Source organism: Geospiza fortis, unplaced genomic scaffold (genome assembly GCF_000277835.1).
Source record: "Geospiza fortis unplaced genomic scaffold, GeoFor_1.0 scaffold23, whole genome shotgun sequence".
In the NCBI taxonomy this organism is placed as follows: domain Eukaryota; kingdom Metazoa; phylum Chordata; class Aves; order Passeriformes; family Thraupidae; genus Geospiza; species Geospiza fortis.
The window spans coordinates 10,354,784-10,376,529 of NW_005054303.1; the positions used below are offsets into that span (position 1 = coordinate 10,354,784).

The window sequence follows — 21,746 nt, forward strand, 5'->3', positions numbered from 1 at the left end:
CTGAGTTCTACTGAATAGAAGCAATATTGCTTTAGCTGTTCTCTGTCTCATTAGTATTTTCAGACAGATACTGTATAAATACTCACTCTTGTGGTAACAGGGGTGTTTACCACATCTCTCAGGGCTGTACATGGTCTGTATTTTATAGGTGGAATAATTCCTTTAATTGTCCCAAATCCATTCTTGTTATTTGTGCTAAGATAAAACCAAACATTTAAGTTAATGAACAAGCAAAATTGGATTTTAAAGGACTAGAAAGAATGAGCAAATCAGAAGACTCAAAGGAAAATTTGCACCTGCCAAAATTCCAAGCCCACTGATGATGTACATTCACCTTCACACTGTGTATGTGTGTATGTACATATATATATGTATATTTATGAGTATCTAAACCACACCAGCACACAGATTTATACAGCACAAACTTCTGCACTGGCATACACATAAAAAAAAAGCCCAGGAGCACAGAGCTAGAAGCATCTTTTCATACAGTGCAGTACTTTGAAGGTGTGTTTACAAACTTTCCATTATATTTTAACAAGACAGGCAATTTAGGTGGTGTTCTCAGTGTGCAAGTGATGTTCTGGCATCCTGCCTCCAGCAACATTGCTATCCTGAGTTCATCTTAATGTGACAAGAACTTGGTGTCCCACTAAGAAAAAAATCCTTTAAAAGTATTAAAGGGGAAAAAAAATCAACAAGAGAAAAAAGCCTCGCGGCTCAAATCCAGCAAGGAGCTGTGAAGTCATTTCACACAGGGATACTGACAGCTGCCAACTTTGCTCAGGAAACTTTTTCTTTGAGATGATCCCTTTGGTTCCTGTGCTACAGTTGAGTAGTGCTGGAGACCCTTTGTGTCCTGTGCTTGTTATTGGTGACAGTTTTGACACACTGAGGCACAGAGAAGAAGAAGGCTCAGGATGGTTTTGATCCCTGGGTCTTAGTTCTGGACAGTAACAAGAATAAGGACAGCACTCTGAGATTATTTTTTTGATGGAGAATGGAAAGAGAAAGATTTATGTGATAGGTGGATCATTGTCTGACAGACACAATTCAGCTTTTTCTGAAATACTGGAGAGATTTGCATGGAAACGAGGCAATGTTGGAGATAATATTCAAAATGGAGAAGATGATAAATAAGGATGGAGCAAAGTGTGCTAGAGGCACAGAAGTTGCTGGAATTCATGGTGAATGTAATTCTAATGAACTGTGGTTACCTTCTGCTTCTCTACTTTCCTCCTGCACCCATTGTAATTTTTTTAGGGAAGTGATTGTGTTTTAATTACCTTTTACCTTTGCCCAGGACTTTGTGCAGTGTGTGAAATGCTAGATGTGCCATTTGGTAAGGAGGTAATGGGTTTTTGAAGAAACAGGCATGATGAAGCATTATTATAAGAAATGGTTTCACTCATTTCACTAGTTAATTCTTATCTGTGTTTGTGTCATGCTGTTCTGCTAAATGGTAAGTTAAATATTCCTGCCCCAACTGTCACCATCAAAAGCTGTGACCCATTAAACCCAAATTCTATTGCACGTGAAATGTGTAAAAGAAGCCCTAATCAGCCTTTTACTTCAGAGCTCTTAGAGGGAAAGATTCTAGAATTAAGGTCTTTTCACTGCAAAATAAGGATTTTTCCAGCAAAGTGATGTTTTTACCATTCAATTAACACAGGGTACGGCTGTTTGCCCTGCTGCCTGTTGTGGTGTAATTGCCACCATTTTTCAGGCTGTGCCTTCCCATATGTTGCTTAACACCCTTGACTAATGTGATGAGGAAGAAGCAGACCCTGGCAGTCCCAAGACCTGTAAAGCTTTCGGATGGAAAGAAATGCAGGAAATTCAATCCAAATACCAACAGGAACCCCTGAGCTTGTGCAGGGCTCTCTTTCTGATGGCTGGCACTGTTTTCCAGTGAAGGAACAAAGTAATCTGATAACCTGACGTGGCTGTGGAAGGGGATGTTGGGCAGGGAATGTGTGTGCAAACTGATTTGAAGCTGCTTAGCCTCAGACCTGGGAGCCCTTGGTCCCTCATCCTCAGGGGTTGAGATGAGGAATTTTCTTGTCTGTGCTGCTGAATGACCTTAGCCAACTCCAGCTCTTGTCCATCACTGCCGCAGGACTGGAAGCCAGACTCACTGATAGCTGTGGACAATGGTGTCTTTAATTTAAGACTGTGCTTTGCAATACCATTTCAGCCAGCCTTGGCTTGCAGCTCTGTGCAAAAGTGCAGGTGGTCAGGTCATCACATCTGCATGGTGGTTAGGCATTGGAGCTTTAAAGTAAATATGTTCCATTAGCTGAGTGTGCTCATGGAAAAAAACCAAAAAGCTCACAGGGTCACCATTTAAACATTAGTGACTGACCATACAAGTGCAGTTGAAAGCCTTCATTTTAATAAGAATTTATGTGTAAGGAATGCCAAATGCCCAACTGCCTCCAAAGCAGCTGTCCCTCCCTTCTGTGCAGTGTCCCCTGCAAGGGGAAGAACAGTGGGAGCTCCTACACTTTACTACTGATTTTCATCTAATTTACATATTCATTAAGTTCTTGTCAAGCAAATCTCAATGTTAACAGGGATTTTACAGGCCTATCTTTATTACCACTATTACCTCAATTTAGGATTTGCACTACTTTACTATCAGGAAAGTTTAAAAAAAAAGCCTGGATGCGGCACTGGGTGCTATGGTTTAGTTGAGGTGTTGGGGCATGGATTGGACTCAATGATCTTTATTGGTCTCTTCCAATCCAGTGATTCTGTGAGTTGTGTGAATTCTGTGAAGCTGCTGGGCCAGAAAAGCAGGGGTGGATGTCAGCTGGACCCAGGGAGGAGCTGTGCACCTCGTGTGGCTGCAGAGTCGGATGTAGGAATGCCACCCAATGCAGGACACACACCTGGGCCGGGCTGCTGGTGGGATCAGACTGGAACCTGCAGTCATGGTGGGCTTTTGACCAGACACAGCTGTGTGCAACTCCCCCCTGATTTCAGCAGTGAGATGACGGCTTTGGTGAGGAATTCAGAGCTGAATTTCATGGCTGAATCCAGAGCTTTGACCATTAGCTTCTCCTCTGCAAAGTGGGTGTGACAATGCACACTTATGGGAGGATAAATACATTGGATTGTGTGTCTTGGGATAATGCAGTGATCTGGCTGCAGGAGTAATTGGAGGAAAGTTTTTGTTAATGCTGTGGATGGTTTTGGAAGAAAAATGTAAAAGTTAGTGTGCTCTGGTGTTGGCATCTCCTGGTAAAATGGGAAAACCAGTGATTGACCACTGATGTAAAACATTGCTGGGGTGGGGGAGAGTATTTTAACAGCAAAATATTTAGTGGGGCCAAGGATTTAGAATCAGGGCTGGCCTTTTGAAGAGCTGTAAAACCATGGGGCTGTGTTGGTGCTTTCACTGGCACAGCTGGCAGACAGGAGTGTCCCTGAGGGGGAGAGGTGGGAGGCTGGGGCTGGCATCAAAGAAGTGCTGTAAAACAGTGATGGGGGAGGGGGCTCAGCAGGATTATTTTCTCCCAAGTTGTAACTTGGTTGAAATGTGTTGGTGGATCTGAGGAAAGCTATTTCTGTTAAGAAAGTGGCATCTTTTTGCTGCTACTGCTGCATCTCAGCAAGGCTGTTTGAGATGTAGGAGATGGCCACTGCCTGGTGTTGCACCAAACAGAGCCTGCAAACATTTTGCAGTCTGAGCAAATGTATTAATGTGAGGTGGAAAGAAATAACAGAAAACTGCTCAGCTTCTAAAAACATAAATCAGATATTTGGGTAGTGGGTTTCTCTCTATTTATATTTAGTAAATTGTAGTGGTTTGACCCTGTCTGGATGCCAGACACCCTCCTTGTTCCTGTCACATGTTCTCACCTTTCTCTTCTCTGGCTGCAGTCACATCTGCACAATTCCTTTTTTTTTCTTTATTATTCTTAAATATGATACCAGAGGTGTTTCCATCATTTCTAACTGGCCCAGCCTTGGCCAGTGGCACATCTGTCCTGGAGCTACCTAGCATTGGCTCTGCTGGACGTGGAGGAAGCTTCCAGCAATTTCTCACAGCCACCCCTGTGTACACATAAGCCACCCTCTCGGTACCAAAATAAGGCTGTGCAAACGCAGTGCAAAAAAATGTATGTTGGAGTTTTTATTGAATCGCTCCTGAATGATAGAAATTTAATAATACTTACCTAAAAATCTTGCAGGAATAGCTAATCTCAAAAATTAGTTGAAGAAGAAGTTGCAGCTAGCCTCAACGTGCAAAAATGAAAATCTATATTTTTCCAGGATCATGGCCTCACAGAATTGTTTAAGTTGGAAAAGACCTCTCTGGTCATTGAGTCCAACCATTAACCCAGCACTGCCCACCCCACCACTAAACCAAGTCCCCAAGTGCCACATCTGCATGTCACTTAATCCCTTCAGGGATGGTGACTCCACCACTGCCCTGGGCAGCCTGTTCCAATGCTGGACACTCCTTCAGTGAAGAAATTTTTCCTAATTTCCAATCTAACACTCCCTTGGCACAACTTGAGGCCATTTCCACTTGTCTTGTTGGTTGATATTTGGAAGAAGAGGCTGGTGCCCCCTCACTAATCTTCGTCACAATTGCAGTTTAGAGGAACGTTGTATATGCTTGGGTTAATAATACTCCAGGATGTAAGGAAAATCAGATCTCTCAATTAAGCCTTCAGTTCCTTAAGGCAGATGTTCCTATCTGGATGTATTTAGCACACAGTCAGGATAATAAGATACCTGAAATGCTTTGGGATTATTTAGGTAAGTCTGAGTCATTTTTTCTTCCAGAAAGTTCCTTATTTTTAAATAGGCTAAAAAATTTATGTAACACCATTGCTAAATCATTCAGAAATGTTTTATAAAAGTTCGAATGTAGTAACATTTTAGAAGTAAAAATATATAGTACTTGGGTTCTTGTATGTAATTTTGAGGAGGTTTTCCACACTTAAGAGTAAAAATAGAAACTACAATTAGAGTTGAACCACTTACCTCACCTTTAGGACTGAGAAAAAATATTTCTGCATCATTACACCAAATTTATCTCTATAAAATTTAGTGAAGACTGTTCCAGATCTACACACATAGAACAATTGAGTTAATGAGTGTTGCATGACTGTAGGAACATAACAGGAAATGTTTGGAGAAATTCAAGTCATTAAAGAGAAGGTGAATACATGCAATTTGACCTAAGCAGTCTTTTCATGAAATTGGGTAATTTCATCCTCAACCTCGTCTCTCCTGTTTATTGTAAACGGAGAGACTGAATTAAAACTATTGAGTTTTAAGTGTATGAATAACTTCAGAGATTTCTTTAGAGGTTTTTTAAATACTTTTACTGTAAAGAGAGACACAGCATTTTATTTTTTTCCTTTCAGAACCTTTTGCACATGGTTTTAACTACCAATTCTACCTGCCAAAAATAATTAAAATACAGCAAAAGTGAAATGCCCTTGGTAGTGCTTATCTGCCTTTGTTTTTTGAATAGGTGAGGGGTAAGACTCACACTTGTCACTTCAATATTTGCTCATTAAATGGAGATTCTCCGACAAATCTTCACTTCCTGTTTATGGACAATATGGGTTATTGATGGAGAACCTTAACCCTTTGAAGGTGACAGCAGCATTAGATGCTTGTCAGCGTCTCCAAACTTCTGTTGCATACCAAGGCCTGCAAAATGATAGAATCAGCTTTTTATAAATGACCTCCTTTTCTAGTTATCGTGTAGAGAACAGGGATGGGGAGAGGATTTACAGACAGAAGTAAAATATGAAAAATCTTCTCTCCCCCCAAAACCTGCAAACCACCCTCAGCAGGGTGTGGGCATGGGGGAGGACCACGAGTGACGAGAGCCTTTGAGGCACAGCTCCAAAGCTGTGAAGATCTAAGCACGTTCCCTTCAACTCTTTGCCAAAGATCCCCTATGCAGTAACCTGTGAGAGAAGTGGAGTATTTGGATGAACTCAACCATTTTTACCCTTTCCAATTGGAAAGGAAGGCTTTGGTTTTCAACGGGGAAACAATGCTGGGTTTGTGCAGACTCCACAGCCTGGTGGATTCTGGCTGAGTGAGGTATTGCTGGGTGGTGTTTACAGGGATTCTGTGTGCTTGATTCAATGATTTATTCCACCCATAATTTCTTGAAGAAACGTTTTTTTAAGTACAACTTTTCCGGGACCCTATATTATGAGACGCAGAACTAGAATTTCTTCTCTGGCTTTATGTTTTCTACAAATCCTCTCTGCTAAGAGGAGGTAATAGGTGCCAGTTGCTTCAGACAAGCTGTTTTCTCCATGGCATTTTTAGCTGTTTCCAACCTGGCAGGTGACAGAGTTGCATCTCTTTGTGCCAGTCTTGCAGGGCACACTTTCAATCAGACTGTGTGCTCTGGGTAGGTTTGCATGGCCAGCTGGGTTGTAGGCATGGGATTTGCAGATGCAGTCTAGCTGCAGTTAGAGGTTGTAGGAATTCTACTCCTGCAGAAAAACAGCATTTTGGGGGGTAATTGGGGCTTCTCTATACATTTATTATGATTTACAGTAACATCTAATATCAGAGATATTGTGCCCTCACATACCTGATGAGATGAGTGCATGATAAATCAGCAACTGTTCAAAAGGATGAGGGATGTTGCACTTAAGAGAAGTGATATTTCATCAGGTTTGTCCTGCTGCAAAAGTCCAAAAGAGCAGAGAAAGCTAAAGAAATAAAAAAACTCACGTGGCATTCATCCATCTAAATTTATAATCTGTACGCTTGTACTCTTAAGTGTTGATATATGTCTGAATGGATTTAGAGGTATAGAAAATTTTTCTGTATCTTGCAGATATGACACAGCAATCAGAAAAGCAAGGAAAAACCTGCTCTTGCAACATCACACAGACTGTTATTCTGCTCCGTTTCCTTAAACAGAAATCTTGTGTTCATTTGTGCTACACATTGTGTGACTCTGTTTGGTTCGAATCTGTATTTGTGATGAACTTCGACATCTGATTTCTAGCTGGACACATAAATATCACAGTGTGAAATGGGAGTACAGTTCTTTTATTAGATAGGTTTTAGGAGAACACCATGTTGCTTTAAAAATGCCACCTCTCACGTAGGGGTGATGTACAATAGTAAATTGGTTTGAAACAAAGTGAGATTTCTGGAATGAGGTAGAAATGGGTTGTGTAGAGGGAAGACATTAAGCACTGAGTGATAGAAGGCATTTTTTCCTTTCACAGTGGTTTATTTCTTACCATTTGTAGGCTGCAGTTGGTTTTTTTTATTTTTTTAAGCAATATGGAGATGCATAGCTGAATTCTGCTATAAAGTACATCTGAGCAAAGATTATTAAAAATGACAGGCACATTTCTGTGTATTTGATAATGTCAAAAACAGAAGTAGTGCAGCACATTGGTATTATGAGATACCAGAATATTTCTCTTTTCTGAAGTATGTAATGTCTAATGTTTAAAACATAAAATTCTCTGACATTAACCTTGAATTATGATTAGCATTTACTAGCTCATACATATATATTTTCAATTTTTATTTTTTTTTCCAGCTCTTCTTTATGCAACTATTTTTGGAAACGTCACCACCATTTTCCAGCAAATGTATGCCAACACCAACCGGTACCATGAGATGCTGAACAATGTGAGGGATTTCCTAAAATTATATCAAGTCCCAAAAGGCCTTAGTGAAAGAGTCATGGATTACATTGTCTCAACCTGGTCCATGTCTAAAGGAATTGACACAGAAAAGGTATGAGTACCCAAGGTAACAGTTTAGATAGCAAGAGTTTGTGTCCATTGTGTGCTTTCTTCTATAGAGCAGCTTATAATTTACTAACAAATTCTTAACTGCATGCTACACCTTTATTATGCCTATGTTTGGAAAAAAATGGTTCTTTTTAGAGTGGACTGTTTTGCTGCTTTGAATGTATGCCTTTCTTTTGTATTGTTGTAAATGTTTTCTGCTTTCCAGTCTTGGTTTGTCTAAATGCTAAATAATTTTAATGTACTTAACTATTGAAATCAATGGGAAATTAGTCTTCAAATTAGCCCAAGAACATAGTTTGGTGTCTAAACTACATCTGTGTTATTCTGAGAAGTATTGGCATCTGTGCATTGCAATTAAATGAGTTTGATTGGCTTGGACCTTTTGCTGATGCCCAGGCCATCGGCGTATCCATCAGCATAATTAGTATAAGCTTTAATGGCAGTAGAGATTGATCTCCTTGAGCTCAAATCTCTGGAATGGCACTTCAGCGCTTTGGTAGGGAGGCACAGAGAATGTGATACCCTTGGCATCCATGCCAGGGTGGAAGTCCTGCAGGACTTAAGCCCTCAGAAGGAACTGGTCATTTAGGTTTCTTCAAAAGCTGGTTTAAGAAGGTCATCTTTGTAGACTGATTCATCATGTGCCAGCGCTGACCTCATGGCTTGTCCTCAAGAATTCTCTTTCTGCACTGCATGTGCAGTGAGCCTGTCCAGACTTGGATATTTCAGAGAGCTGAAGTCAGATGAGGGAAGGGTTCCAGCTGCAATGCCTTGAACATAAGGCAAGATAAAACAGCTTTAGGTTCAGATTTTTGTTCAGAGAGGATCAGCCATGCTCCTGTGGCTCCTGTGGACCTGGTACACGTCAGCTTAAATTAGACATTCAAGCTCCAGTATCCATGATTTCCCTCCTGAGAACTTAAAGGCCAAGGGTCCAAAGGAGTTAAGGAAGAGTCATGACAGATGACAGATGACTCTTGAAATGTGCTTGCAGAGCTTTAAAGTTCTTTCTTCAGTTGAATCTCTGGTGCAATATGGGAGGGTGATGCAGATTGTTCAGGTGTGCCAGGATGAAATCTCTGCACAGAAAAATTTAGTCTTACATTGTGCTGATGCAACACCAGTTCTCTGATTTATCTGCTGTGAAATTCAGTTTACCATCACACATACAACTGCTTTAAGTAACAAAAAATCTTTATTTCTTTGATTCTTGTGCTTCAGTATGCCACATTCTTTAATATGTTAACTTCTTATACACTAATACCCTAACTTCCTAATCCCGATTCACAAGTGTTAAAAGTGAGGTTTTCTATTCTAAACTCCTGTAAATGCATTCAATCCTTCTGTATAAACTTCCAATTACATGAAAATTCAACTGCCATTTGCATTTATCTCCTTGCTATTAAGCCAGAGTCCTGTGTTACTCCACTACAGTTTCATTAGATTTTAATGATGCTTTGCAGTTAATTAGAAGAACCTATGCTTTAATTACTGAAATTTCCTACCATAGTTTCCGCATGTCCGGGTTTATGGATGATAAAAACACAGTTAGAGCCCTAATCTCTGACTCATGGCAAGCATTGTTCTCTGGTCTGTAAGATGGAGTGGCTGCTTAGCTAGATAATTAATTTACCTGTAAAATCTGTGACTTAGGTTTTTAACAATTTTCCCTTGGTGAAGACTTGCCTAAACCTAGGCCTGGATGCAAACCCAGTTTAAAACAGTGGAAGGATTTCAGGAACCTCTGCATCTGGACATCAGTAGTTGAACTAATGGAGCTTCCCAGAAAAGCTCATGGTACAGAAGAACAGAGACAAGAGAACTTGAGCACCGGGTTGGATATTTTGGTATTTTGTGTCCCTTACAGCCTGTGAGTCTGCAAAAGCAGCAGCTCCAGTGGCCTGTAGTGCCTGCAGAGAGCAGCCAAGGGGCTGGATGAGGGCAAGGAAAAGGCAGTTTGCTTTCTGCTGCAAAAACCTTGCCTTTAGCAAAAGCTTGGGAAGCTGTGTTGCAGCCAGTCTTACATTTATCTCCACTCAGGAAGGCGTTATGATGTACTTTACCCAAATAAATGAGAAACCGTTGTAAATTCCACCTGAAAAATCATAGAAACAGTGGTACAGTCCTAGAGATTGGTCATCTAGAGTGGGAGGTTTCTCTTGCCTCAGGTCTTTCATTAACCCTTCAAGCCTTGCTGTAAGACCCTCTGTACTTAAGTTACATCCATCTGCACCAAACCTAGAGCAGCCAGAGGATGGGAGCAGAGGGACCCCAAGGCACCCAGTGTCACATCAGATTTATTTTTGTGGCTACAGAGGGGCTAGTGGGATGCACTGCCCCTGCAGCTGAGCTGCTGAGTCCAGACAGTGCTCCAGCTTGGAAGAGGGGATTCTTCTTCCAGGTTTTGGATTGCTTCTCTGCACTGCTTCTTCTGACAGCCTGGACCTGACCTTAGAGGTTTCTGCCAGTTTGATTTTCCAAGCTCTAGCAATGACATTCTGAGCAGTCTGTTATAAAGGCTATATTTGCATCACATGATTTTCCATTTTCCTTAATTTTTATGAACTTTTCATTCAGCTTCTTATTATCTTGCAAAACACACATGTGCTCATGACACAGGATAATTACAGAGGATTTTCAGCTTTTCGTTTTCCATCAGACAGATCAGACAATTTCTATCATCCAAGGATGTTTTTCAACCTAATATACTTTATTACATTGTAAATTCTTCCAAATATATCTCCATGGTCACACTGGACTCTGTTTTGGGACATCATTTGCCCACAATACATTTAATTCAGTCACTCAGCATGTTGAAATGTCTGTGTTTTGAACCCCAAAATTAAAGAACAAGTAGAAAGAATGAGTTTTTTATTTGAATATTACAGTAGGTTTCTATGGTGTTGAACAATCCCAGCATTGATGGAGCAAGAGTTAACATGTGTTTCTTTGATAACTAAAGACTTTAAATTAATGTGCTTGAAATCAAAATATAAGTTTAAAACTTGATTGAAATTACTACCACTTCACATCTGTTGATTTGTTGCCTCAAATATTTATCCCTGAGTAGCACATTCAGTGTGCAGTCCCAAAGAAGATCTTGGCCAAAAGTAATGAGTCCTTACATGAGAACTGAAGGCAAAGTGGAAGTTAGAGTGGAGGAGGTTTATTGAAGATCTAGTTCTTGCTGTCTGTGTAGCAGGATGTCCTGAAAAGAATTTAAAACCTCAGCGTGCTTTCTTTGTATGTGGAAGAGGATTTGGTCTCCCACACTGAAGTGGAGGGGCTTTAAGCTCAGAATTTTGGCTTCCCTGATCTCCTTGGGAATAACTCATCTTCAAACCCTGCCTTCAGACCACATTGCTTCAGCCTGTCTCTGAGTGCTCACAAACAAGGAATTAACAATGACACTAAAAGCATTAGCATATTTATTATTATTACCTAAGGGGAAGCAATTGGCCTCTGATCCATAATCTTAAATCACTTAAACCTGAGAGCCCTCCTCTGACAGCTGGGATGAGATATGTAATACATGGACACTTATCTCCTGGCGTAACTGTGGCTCAAACAAGATGAGTGGTTTTTTTTTTTTTTTTTTTTATGTTTAGTGATGCAGGTTTTGGGGTTACTCATCTAATAATGAGCAGGGTTAAAACATGACAGAACTGAAAAGCTTTTATATATTAAGCAGTATCTCTCATCCATCAGAACCTGGGATTGTTTTGTGAGAGTTAAAAGAGGCAGTGCTTTCTGTGTATATGACCATTTAAAGTAGATTAAAAAAATCTTTGCAGAAATAATTTGGTATATGAAACACTCTGAATTCAAATATCTTAGTTTTTATTAAAGTATCCAGGCAGCAAATGAGAAATTTATAGATACTAGCTCTTCTGTAAGAAATAGGTCATTATCCAGGAAAGCAGAACAACCATTAACTAACATGCAGATGTCTCAAGGTCTTATCTAATGATAACATTCTGAAATGTCTGTAAAACCCAAAGATTTTCTCATCTTGACCTTTGTGCTGTTGTATGGCTTACAATTTGCTCAGAAGGCAATTAAATAAATGTCTGTCATGTTTAAACAGTAGTTTCCTTCAGAAAAGCCATAGGTTGAATGAGAAAAAAGTAATCTTATTTAGTTTCAACCTGAACATCAATGGCAATTGGGATAATGAAAGCCAATTCCACATTGCCCTGGCTGAAATGGAAATCACAGGAACATAATGCAGTATTAGAATTATTCACTGCTAAGCTTTCATAATGGAGATGGGTTTATGTTAAATAGACACAGGTTGTAACTTCATTAAACATGAATCTACATGAGGACAGTGCAGCTTATTCATGTTTGCTGTTAATAAGAGCTTCAAGAGCTGTAGAAATAATTAGTGATACCCTGAGACAAACAGAGGAATCAGGCTGCCATTCCTGCCATGTCCCATCACACTGAGGTGCCCATAAGTGCTGGCTGGATTTCCTTGTGGATGACCAGGAGTAGAAGCCTGCCAAGCTTTGTGGCCAAAGAGAACTTCCACAACATTAGCTGGGACAGCTGCACACAGTTCCCTGCTGGGAGGGGCAGGTAAAAATCGTTTGGACAAGCATTTTTGTTTTGTCGTAGAGGCTGTAGAGGTTGTTGGTCATTCATTGCAGATCGGGATGAGGTGAACAAGGAGTTGTGCCTCACCTCCCAGAGCTGAGCTAGGAACAGGTACAGCTGGAATCCACAGATCTCTGGAGAGTGGGAGGCAGGAGAGATGCTCAAGATCTCATTGTCCTTCCCACAGGTCCATGAGTGGGGCCTGTGCATTGGTGGGGCTTTCTGTTTCCCCTTTATGGATTATTTGCCTCCTGGATACACTCTACAGGACCAGGAAAGAGTATTCACAGTTATCTCTGCCTCTTGGATATATCATCTTTGGATTAATACAGAATAAATGGTGAATTTGTCATGCTTGAGGAGATGCCGGGGCTGTGGAGTTGCTCATGAGCTTAATTCTTGAGGGAGTAAGTCCCTGAGTGGATGGGCCAGGCAATTTCCTGGGCACTACTACCAAAGGGATGGAGCAGACAAAGGGGCTCTCAGTTCCAGACCACATCTCAGGGAAGCTCTATCCACATCTGTTTTCATTCTTCATGTCTTTAAGTGTCTTTACACAATGCTGCATGTGAGAAAATGAAGCCACCTCCAGAAGAAGCACAAAATGAAATAGTGCACTGAACAACTCAATTCTTCCAAGGGTGACCTTAAGTACCAGAAACTGTTGTGACTTGAGAAATTCTTTGATGTATGACACATTCTTTCTGATGTTTATTTTTCTTGTTTTATCTAAAAAGCTGGTTTTTAAGGATAGATTTCCCAGTAATGTGCTATCCCTTGCCCCATTAAAAGGCTGTGCAATAATTTTGCTTGCTGTAGTTATGACAGCAAAACTGAAAACTATAAAACCTTTAAATATGCAACCTTTAGGCAACTTGGGATCTACTACTTGGGGTCATCTGTGCATGTTATTAGTGTGCCACTTTTCAGTGCATTAGACAGACCAGTAGCCCCTGTGCTGGTGAACCACTTGATTCCTTAAAGGACATTTTGTTGCCTTCCATCTTGCCCTGATTTTCAAACCCTCAGCCAGATTCTGTCTGTGTTGACAAAACTGAATTTAATGGACTCTACGGCCAATTTCTAGTGATTTTTAAAATGTCTCTAACCTGTTGGTTAAAAAAACAAGTTAACTTTGTTATGATACCACTAAATCTATCAATTTGAATCACTGCTTCAGCTCATATATTATTAATAAGAAAACAAGCCAAACTCAACTTAGATGTGATTTTCAGATCTCAATTTCAGAGCATTTAAATCCAAGTGACCTTGGATCTTAGTGCAATTAAAACAGGACACAGCATTGCTGCTGACATTCAGTTCTTAGGGCCAAGATACTCAGTGATGTGCTAAAGACTACCCTAATGCATGCAGGGTTAATTACTGCTCAGCTCCATACATCATCTTTGAGATCCTTACAAAACTTCCTTATTATTACAGAAAAATGCTATGATTTGCCAATCAGATGTTTTCTTACCTTTGTCTCTTTGGCCTCCATCCAGTGCTGAATGTTTTGGCCAGGTCTGTAATAGAATCCCATACTCATATGAGCCAAATCTTTCTAAAAAATCTGAGTAACTTGGCCAGCTGCCTAGTGAATATTGTAGGTTTTTTGTGAAGAGCTGACCTTGATTCTGACTGCTGAATATGTCTGAAAACCCAGAGTGGCCTTTCTCCACAAAATAAAAAGACCTCTCTGTGGCCTCAAATGGGTTTGAGGTTGGAGTTTATTTTCTTTATTTTCGAAGCTGGCATTTTTAGTATCTCTGATATTTGTTACAGTTATTCATTCAGGAAACAGTCCTAGTTATTGCACCATAGAATGTCAAAGCTCTTGGCTTGGTTATCAGTCAATATATTCCCAACATACAACCCCCAAAATGTGGGAATCCTGTGTGCTGAAAGAGGATTGATAGCTAATGTTCATTATTCATTGGACTCTGGCTTTTTGTTGACAAGTCTTAACAGATTCTGTAACACCTGCTAAGTCATCCTGTAGTGTTTTCCAGCTGGGAAAGATTTTTTTAACAAATACTTAAGCCTGTAAACCCATCCTAAAAGTTATTGTTTGGACGTGCTCTTAATCTGTGCAGTTTTTGTTTTGATTCATTTGCTTTTGTTTGAATTTTTTATAATCTCTGCTCCCTGTAGAGCTCTTTGAGCTGTTCAGGAAGCTTATCTTGAACTGCATGCACATGCTGAGGAAATGGATGAGAGAGTTAAAAAATCAGATGGAACCTCCTGGGGAGTTTTAATTCCCCACCCCTACAGATCTTGAGCTGAAAAGACTGTGAGACCTTTTGTGTTAATTCCATGTGAGTCTTCCAGAGCTAGTTCCTGCCTTTCCCAAACTCTAGCAGCAACCACAAGCCATTCTCTCACTGTCAGCATTTTCCATATGAGATGATCTGGAGATGATGGTGCTGTTGAGTCTTTGCTCTGGGAGTCGTCGTGTTGGGGTCTGTATGAGCTGGGTGCCAGGTGGGGATGGCAGAGCTCAGCAATTGTCTTACACTGACTTGGAGGAGGTTCAGTTTCCTGTGCAAAGAGGGAAAGTGATAAATATTATTCTGTGCTTTCCTTTCTCCTCCCTCAGCTTTGGAGTGGGTCAGGTCTTTGTGGACACCTGTGTGCTGTTCAGGGAGCCTTGCTTCTTTCCTGGTGAAATCAGACTTGGTACAGCCAGCAAAGATTCTCCTCTGGGTAGAATTCAGCTTTCTCCTCTGATTTTGCACTGATATGTAGCAGGTTCTGTTCTTTCATGCTGCTTGGACACGTAGGGGGGAGCTGGCTGCAAAGTCTGTGGCTGCAGATTTATTACGGAGCAAGTTCTGTAGCAGCACAAGCACCTGTCCCTCCAAGTGCTCCAAAGCCCTCACTTAGCAAAGCATTGCCATCAGCCACCTGAATCCCCTGCCTGCCTTACAAACTGAATGTTTCACTGCAAAAGACCACTGAATCTCCAAGGAAATTTCCTCTTAAGAAATTTGTCCTGATGGTTTTTGCTGCACTGTTGAAAGAACACACAGGGCAGAACCAATGTCCCAGCTGAGCTTTGGTTCTTTTGCCAGGATGTGTTGGGGGTATTTCCCTCACAGTGAAAAGACTGACTGAGCATTGCAGGATATCCTATCCCTTAACCTAATTTTTTTTATTTGCACCCACATGTGTGCATTTGTACACAATATAGACTCAGGGACAGCCATGGTGCTACTAGTTTGTATTTCTTTGGCTGCATGCTGCCTTAAAAATGCTGAGATCTCAGGGAGAGCAATTCACTATAAGAATGTCCAGAGTCTTGTATTGTCAGTAAGGGGTCAGTTTCATGAATATTCATCTGAATTTGAAGTGCTCATTTGAAGAGCATGCAGCAAACACGTAGCAGAATGTTGCAATTGTCTATCTTTGCTCTCTTTTTTCCCCTACATGTATCTACCTTTATCTAGGGCAGTCAAAAATGTCTTGCCAAATCTTCTAGTATTAAATATTTGTTTTGCTTGTCATCTGTTTCATTCTCTGTTCTCAATGCCTATGTAGCAGGCAAGAAAAATCAAATTAAGCATATTTGTTCCTGGCTAACTCTTAGATCATTACTCATTCACTGCTGATGCTGATAACTGATATCTCCATATATCTCTGTACAGTGATTTATCTTTAGGAGAATCACTTTATCATGACATCAGAAAATTCCTGAATTATGCTTTCTAAGACTGGCTTTTCTCTGTGCAATGGATTTTTTTCTCTCTCTTCATATTACAGTGTGTAATGATAGATATGCTGCTTGTGTCTATAAAAAGAATAATTCTTTGAGTGTTCACTTTTAATGCTCTGTATTTAAGTCGTATTTGTGAGGAAATGGTATGCTGCTTTGCACCCAAGTGTTTTTTATTCTTGAGGGACACAATTATTTTACAGTCCAAACAAGCAAAGGGTCTTGGAACATCTCAGAATCTTACAGGAACAACCTCTGCATCAGTTTAACCAATTTTTTCTGCAGTTTGGAAGCTCAAAAGCTAAAGTTTGGTAATCAATCATGTATGAACACAGACATTTTTCTTAAGAGCAATGTTTGAGAATTCCTATCTCATGGCCTTGTTAAGTCAAAAGCACTTAAATTTCTGAAAGTATTAAAGGGACATAAAAAACTTATAACCATGATTCAGGCCCAAGAGTAGATAAAAATGTTCAAAATCATCAATCATGGTAGAAAAGAAAGCAGAATTTTCATTAAGTTACTATTGAGATGAAGAAAGATGGCATGTTTCTGTTTTATTGTAATAAAGACAAACTTTCTGTTTGATCCTCAAGTAAGGCTGAGGTGAAACAATCACTCTCAAAAGTAATTTTGTTTTTTTTTTTTTTTTACTGAGAGACTAAGGTGTGCCCATATTTCTACTGGTAAATGGAATGACTCAGGTAAATAGACTTTTGTAAAATTGACATTTGCCCCTGCTAAATTATGGAAATGTGATACAGAACATGGTCTACAGTGACTCAGACAAGATACTATTACTAATGCAAATGATGGCTTATAGAGATTATGCCTTGTCAAATGTGTTTATTACTATTTTTCATGATAAAACATACTTATGCAGGGGATTTTAATGTGTTCTGTACAGCATTTTGTTACAGAAAAATACCATTAACTCAAATTGACTTACTCTGTGTTAACTAAAATAAAAACTAATGATCTGGTAGCTCTGGGAAATTGCTTGTAAGTGAGAAAACCTCACACAGAGGGAAGTTTCCAAAGAGAGCCTGTGCTTCATAGTGTTAGGCAGAAAAAGCATCTTCTATCTCTCTTGTTTTTTCAAAATTGAGAGGTGACCTGGTCATATTCTATGAACACCTGCATGTGGGAGAGATTTATGTGTATTGCAGGTCTTTTATCTCAACAAGATCATAGATTCTCTGGCTGTTGGCTGAAAATTAAAAAAGTATCCGTTCAGAAACAACACATGTTTTGAAAGAGAGAGTAGCTGTCCATTGGAACAAATACCCTGTAGCATTTGCAAACTTCCAGACTGTAATTTTACCAGGTATTCTGGGATTGATGGGAATATTTGGAGTGGAAGAGGTAAGTGCAGATGGGTACAGCAGCCCCTTCTCACCACACACTGTCATAGTAGAGAGAATGGGAGAATAACTTCTGTTTCACCTTTCTGCATTCATTATGTCTTTGATCCCAAAGGCACTTTGATCTATCTGAATAAGAAAAGGACTAATTATTATTATTAAAATAGAAGTTATTTATTCTTTTCACATTCTGTGCTTTAGGAGCTTTAGTAATGCTTTGCAGTAATTTGTTTTATACCTCTCCTGCATTAAACAGAAATTAAAATCGTGGCTTGAGTTCATTAACATGACCATTTACCTCAAAGCTTAGTCAGGGTTACCAGAGTCTCCCTCTGCTATTATTCCATGATAGTCAACTCATTAACCCAGTGTCCCTGTCTCCTGCACTGCCTGCAGAGCAAGCTGCCAGATTAATTCCATATGATGGGAAATTAATCAGTACTATTGATCTGCAGTCTTCTTGATATGAGACTTCCAGGGTGCTCTTAGTCTCATGCTCTTTTCTATCATTTAAACTAGAAAAACATTAAGAGGCTTTATATGTTTCTTAGTGCAATTAGCTACTGTGCATTTTGGGGCTATGAGAATGTTAGTGTGTTTAGGAGGCTGTGCAGATATTAAACACACAGTTTACAAACCAAACAAAACCCACAGGTTTCCACTTTCTTTCTTCAGGTGTATTTGTGTTACTGTTTCAATAGGGAAAGCAATTTAAGGTAAGAAACTAGTTGAAGGTCTTATTTAATTGATCTACAATGAAGATGTCTTCATAGTGGACAGTTCTTCACTCACCTTTACTTTACATTCCATGAGGTTTCAATATACTTCCTTTTTCCTCCGATCTCTTTGGATTTTGTAGTCTAGTAGGCCCTCCTGAGCAGGTAATTCCTGTATATCTCACTGAGCTGAGCCCTGGGTGTGTTTGGACATGTGTTGGTAAGTGGTCACTACATCAAGACTTCTGAAAGTTGGGTTTTCTGAGTGTGAACAAAATGTGGTGGTTTTCTGTTGTGGATGATCTGTCTTTGCATGTCCTCGAGCTCCTTCAGCTCTGTGTGTCTGCTCTGTGCTCCTGCAGGGACTGAGCATAGCAGCAGGCAGATAGACTGGGCATCAGGTCTGGAGGGACACCCACAGACAGGGCAGAGCATTTCCACCTCTGGAAATGAATGTGAGATTCTGGAAATGAGTGTGAGAGCAGTGAGGAGTGAGCAGAGTGTAACAGAACACTCCTGTCTTCCACATCACCCTTTCAGACGAAGTGAAAGCAGTAGATGGGTGGGAAAAGACTGCCTCAAATCAGGATAAAACTCCCACCACAAGCTGTATGGGATGGATGGATGGATGGATGGATGGATGGATGGATGGATGGATGGATGGATGGATGGATGGATGGATGGATGGATGGATGGATGGATGGATGGATGGATGGATGGATGGATGGATGGATGGATGGATGGATGGATGGATGGATGGATGGATGGATGGATGGATGGATGGATGGATGGATGGATGGATGGATGGATGGATGGATGGATGGATGGATGGATGGATGGATGGATGGATGGATGGATGGATGGATGGATGGATGGATGGATGGATGGATGGATGGATGGATGGATGGATGGATGGATGGATGGATGGATGGATGGATGGATGGATGGATGGATGGATGGATGGATGGATGGATGGATGGATGGATGGATGGATGGATGGATGGATGGATGGATGGATGGATGGATGCATGCATGCATGGATGCATGGATTTCAAGATCCCCCCCAGGCACATCTTCAGACCCACCCATCCAGTTTATTTCAAACAGTGGTGGCCTTGGTGTTGCATGCCCAGCTGATTATTTTTCCATCTTTTCTTTCACCCAGGTCCTGTCGATCTGCCCCAAGGACATGAGAGCAGACATCTGCGTGCACCTGAACAGGAAGGTTTTCAACGAGCACCCTGCCTTCCGTCTGGCCAGCGACGGCTGCCTGCGAGCCCTGGCTGTGGAGTTCCAGACCATCCATTGTGCCCCGGGGGACCTCATCTACCACGCTGGGGAAAGCGTGGATGCTCTCTGCTTTGTAGTCTCAGGATCCTTGGAAGTCATCCAGGACGACGAGGTGGTGGCTATTTTAGGTACTGTGATCTCTGCTGTGGTCTCTGTGTGTTTTTCTTTTGCTGAGGTTTGAATATTAACGAGTTTTGCCTAACATCAGCTGGGACTATGGGAAGGTAGCAGTTGTCATAAGATGGAGATGCTGTGCCTCCAGAGATCCTTCTCTAGAAGCAAATCCTTCATGTTTTGTGCCATTGGGGGTGCTCTTTCTGCCCAGTATGACTCACCGATCACAGCTACAGTGTCTCTGAGCAGAGGAGAATGGCATCTGTGTGCTTGATATGTTTTAAATGGAGGAAATGCACATTGTTTTATCTTACTCCCTCTGGAGGATTTCCACATTAACCTTCACACTGGGATTCTAATTCTTTTGTATTCTAGCCCAGAATAACACCTGCAAACAGTCTCTGCAAATAAGGACAATTTTTGCTTGTAGTGAACTGGCTTTACAGAAAATAAAGAGTCTGATCTGACTTTGCAAAGGGATGGGGTTACACCATGTATCAAACCACAGTCATGAGAACTCTGAGTAATGGGGGAATTCAGGTAAATCACCCTGTCACTCCACCGTCCTATCTGGTTTTGGGAAAGAGCCCAGTGCAGATCCTCGTTAGCTTGTATGGGACTGGGAAAGGTGTGCCATGTGGTGGGACTGAGTGGTCAGCACCAGTGTGGAGGCAGGAATCCTCCTCAGAGGCAGAACTATGTGGAGGAAAAACTGGTGGCTCTGCAGAAAAAACTACCCAGAGCCTGTCTTGCTTGTTTCAAATAGGCCCATTTATTGCAGAACTCATATCCTCTTGAATATTTGCCTTCTCTTACAGTGGAGTTGTCACTCCCTGAGGGCAAATCCATCAGGTTCCTGGTCCTAGGGCGGCTGTCAGACCCCACTGAAACTCTGTGCTGCTTCTTCTCTCTAAGGGTGGCTCCAGTGGGCTCCTGAATTTCTCTAAAAATGTGTATGTGCCTGGGACTGGGGTGGGACTGGGCAGAGTGTGGATGGGCTGCATGGGAACAGCTCCCCCAGGGCATCACTTGGATTCTCCCAGCTGGAGTAGGATCTCAGGAAAACTCTCATCCATGCTCTTTGGAAATACATGCTGCACCTTTCTGTATTCTAGTGTACATTAAGGTTTTAAAAAAGAGAGATTTAGTGTAAGAATGAATCTGTTTCCATATTTAGACGTGAAGTCATTATGATGAAAGCTCCTAAATCAACAATTTCCATAGGAAATTATTCCTTGTATTCCAGCTCACTGGACCATTTCATTTTTGTAATTAATCTCAGTGATGATATCTTATATTTGCTTACAGTTATTTAAAAAACAAAAGGCTTAAGAGGAAGTAGCAGTATTTAAACAAATAAATGGTTTTTACAATGAAAACAATAAGTTTGTAATTTACTGAACTAAGAGCTATCACTCTTGGATTATATGCAAAACTTGATTGCAGTTATTACTGAATACTGTGTGTTTGGAATGACAAGACAGTAAGAACTTTTTGTTTCTACCTTTTAGATGTATTAAATCTAGTATCTATGTTAATCCCCATTTGACCAGAGAGAATTTTAAACATATCTGGTTAAATGAATTACCTTTAATTGCCAAAAGTGCCTTCAGTTCTTCCATGACTCACAGCTGTGTTCATCATGTTCTACAGGGATTGGCAGAACGTGTAAATGTAACTTAAAGCAAGATAAACTGCTTGCTCTAGTCCTAGAACACACTGAAGTGTTTTTTCATGCTCTGACAGATTATTTAGCAGAATAGTGAACTGAGTAATTATGGGATATTTTGTCCTAAAAATTCACCTGTGGAAGAAAATCTCTCCCAGATGTAGCTGCAAAGGTCTTTCTAGTGGCAGCTGTGGCACCTGAAACAGCAACTACAGATCAGACAGTGAAAAGCATAATATTTATTGATCTTTTCTTCCTTGAGAAGCTCAAGCACAAGGAACATGAATCTGCCTAAGGGGGAGACCAGGGTTAAAAAAACTGACTAATGGGAAAACCTCAGTACCTGCTTTGAATGCTCCAAGCATCTGCTGCCACTCTGGTTTTCCCAGGAAAAGTCAACTTGCAGGATGTGCTGTCAGTCTGTCCATCTTCTCCACCTCCCAGCAGTGGCCTAGAGTAGAGGAAATGCAATAAGTATCCTTTGGAAACTTGTGTTCATTAATTTCC

At 40.7% G+C, this 21,746-nt stretch overlaps 1 protein-coding gene across 1 annotated transcript in view; it reads left to right on the plus strand.

Moving 5' to 3' along the window:
- KCNH5 (potassium voltage-gated channel subfamily H member 5) overlaps positions 1 to 21,746 on the plus strand; it is a 140,051-nt gene that overhangs the window by 81,291 nt on the left and 37,014 nt on the right. The window contains exons 8-9 of the mRNA XM_005417944.2: positions 7,559 to 7,758; positions 19,332 to 19,584. Coding sequence (XP_005418001.2) covers positions 7,559 to 7,758; positions 19,332 to 19,584 — 453 coding nt within the window. The remainder of the gene's footprint in view (positions 1 to 7,558; positions 7,759 to 19,331; positions 19,585 to 21,746) is intronic.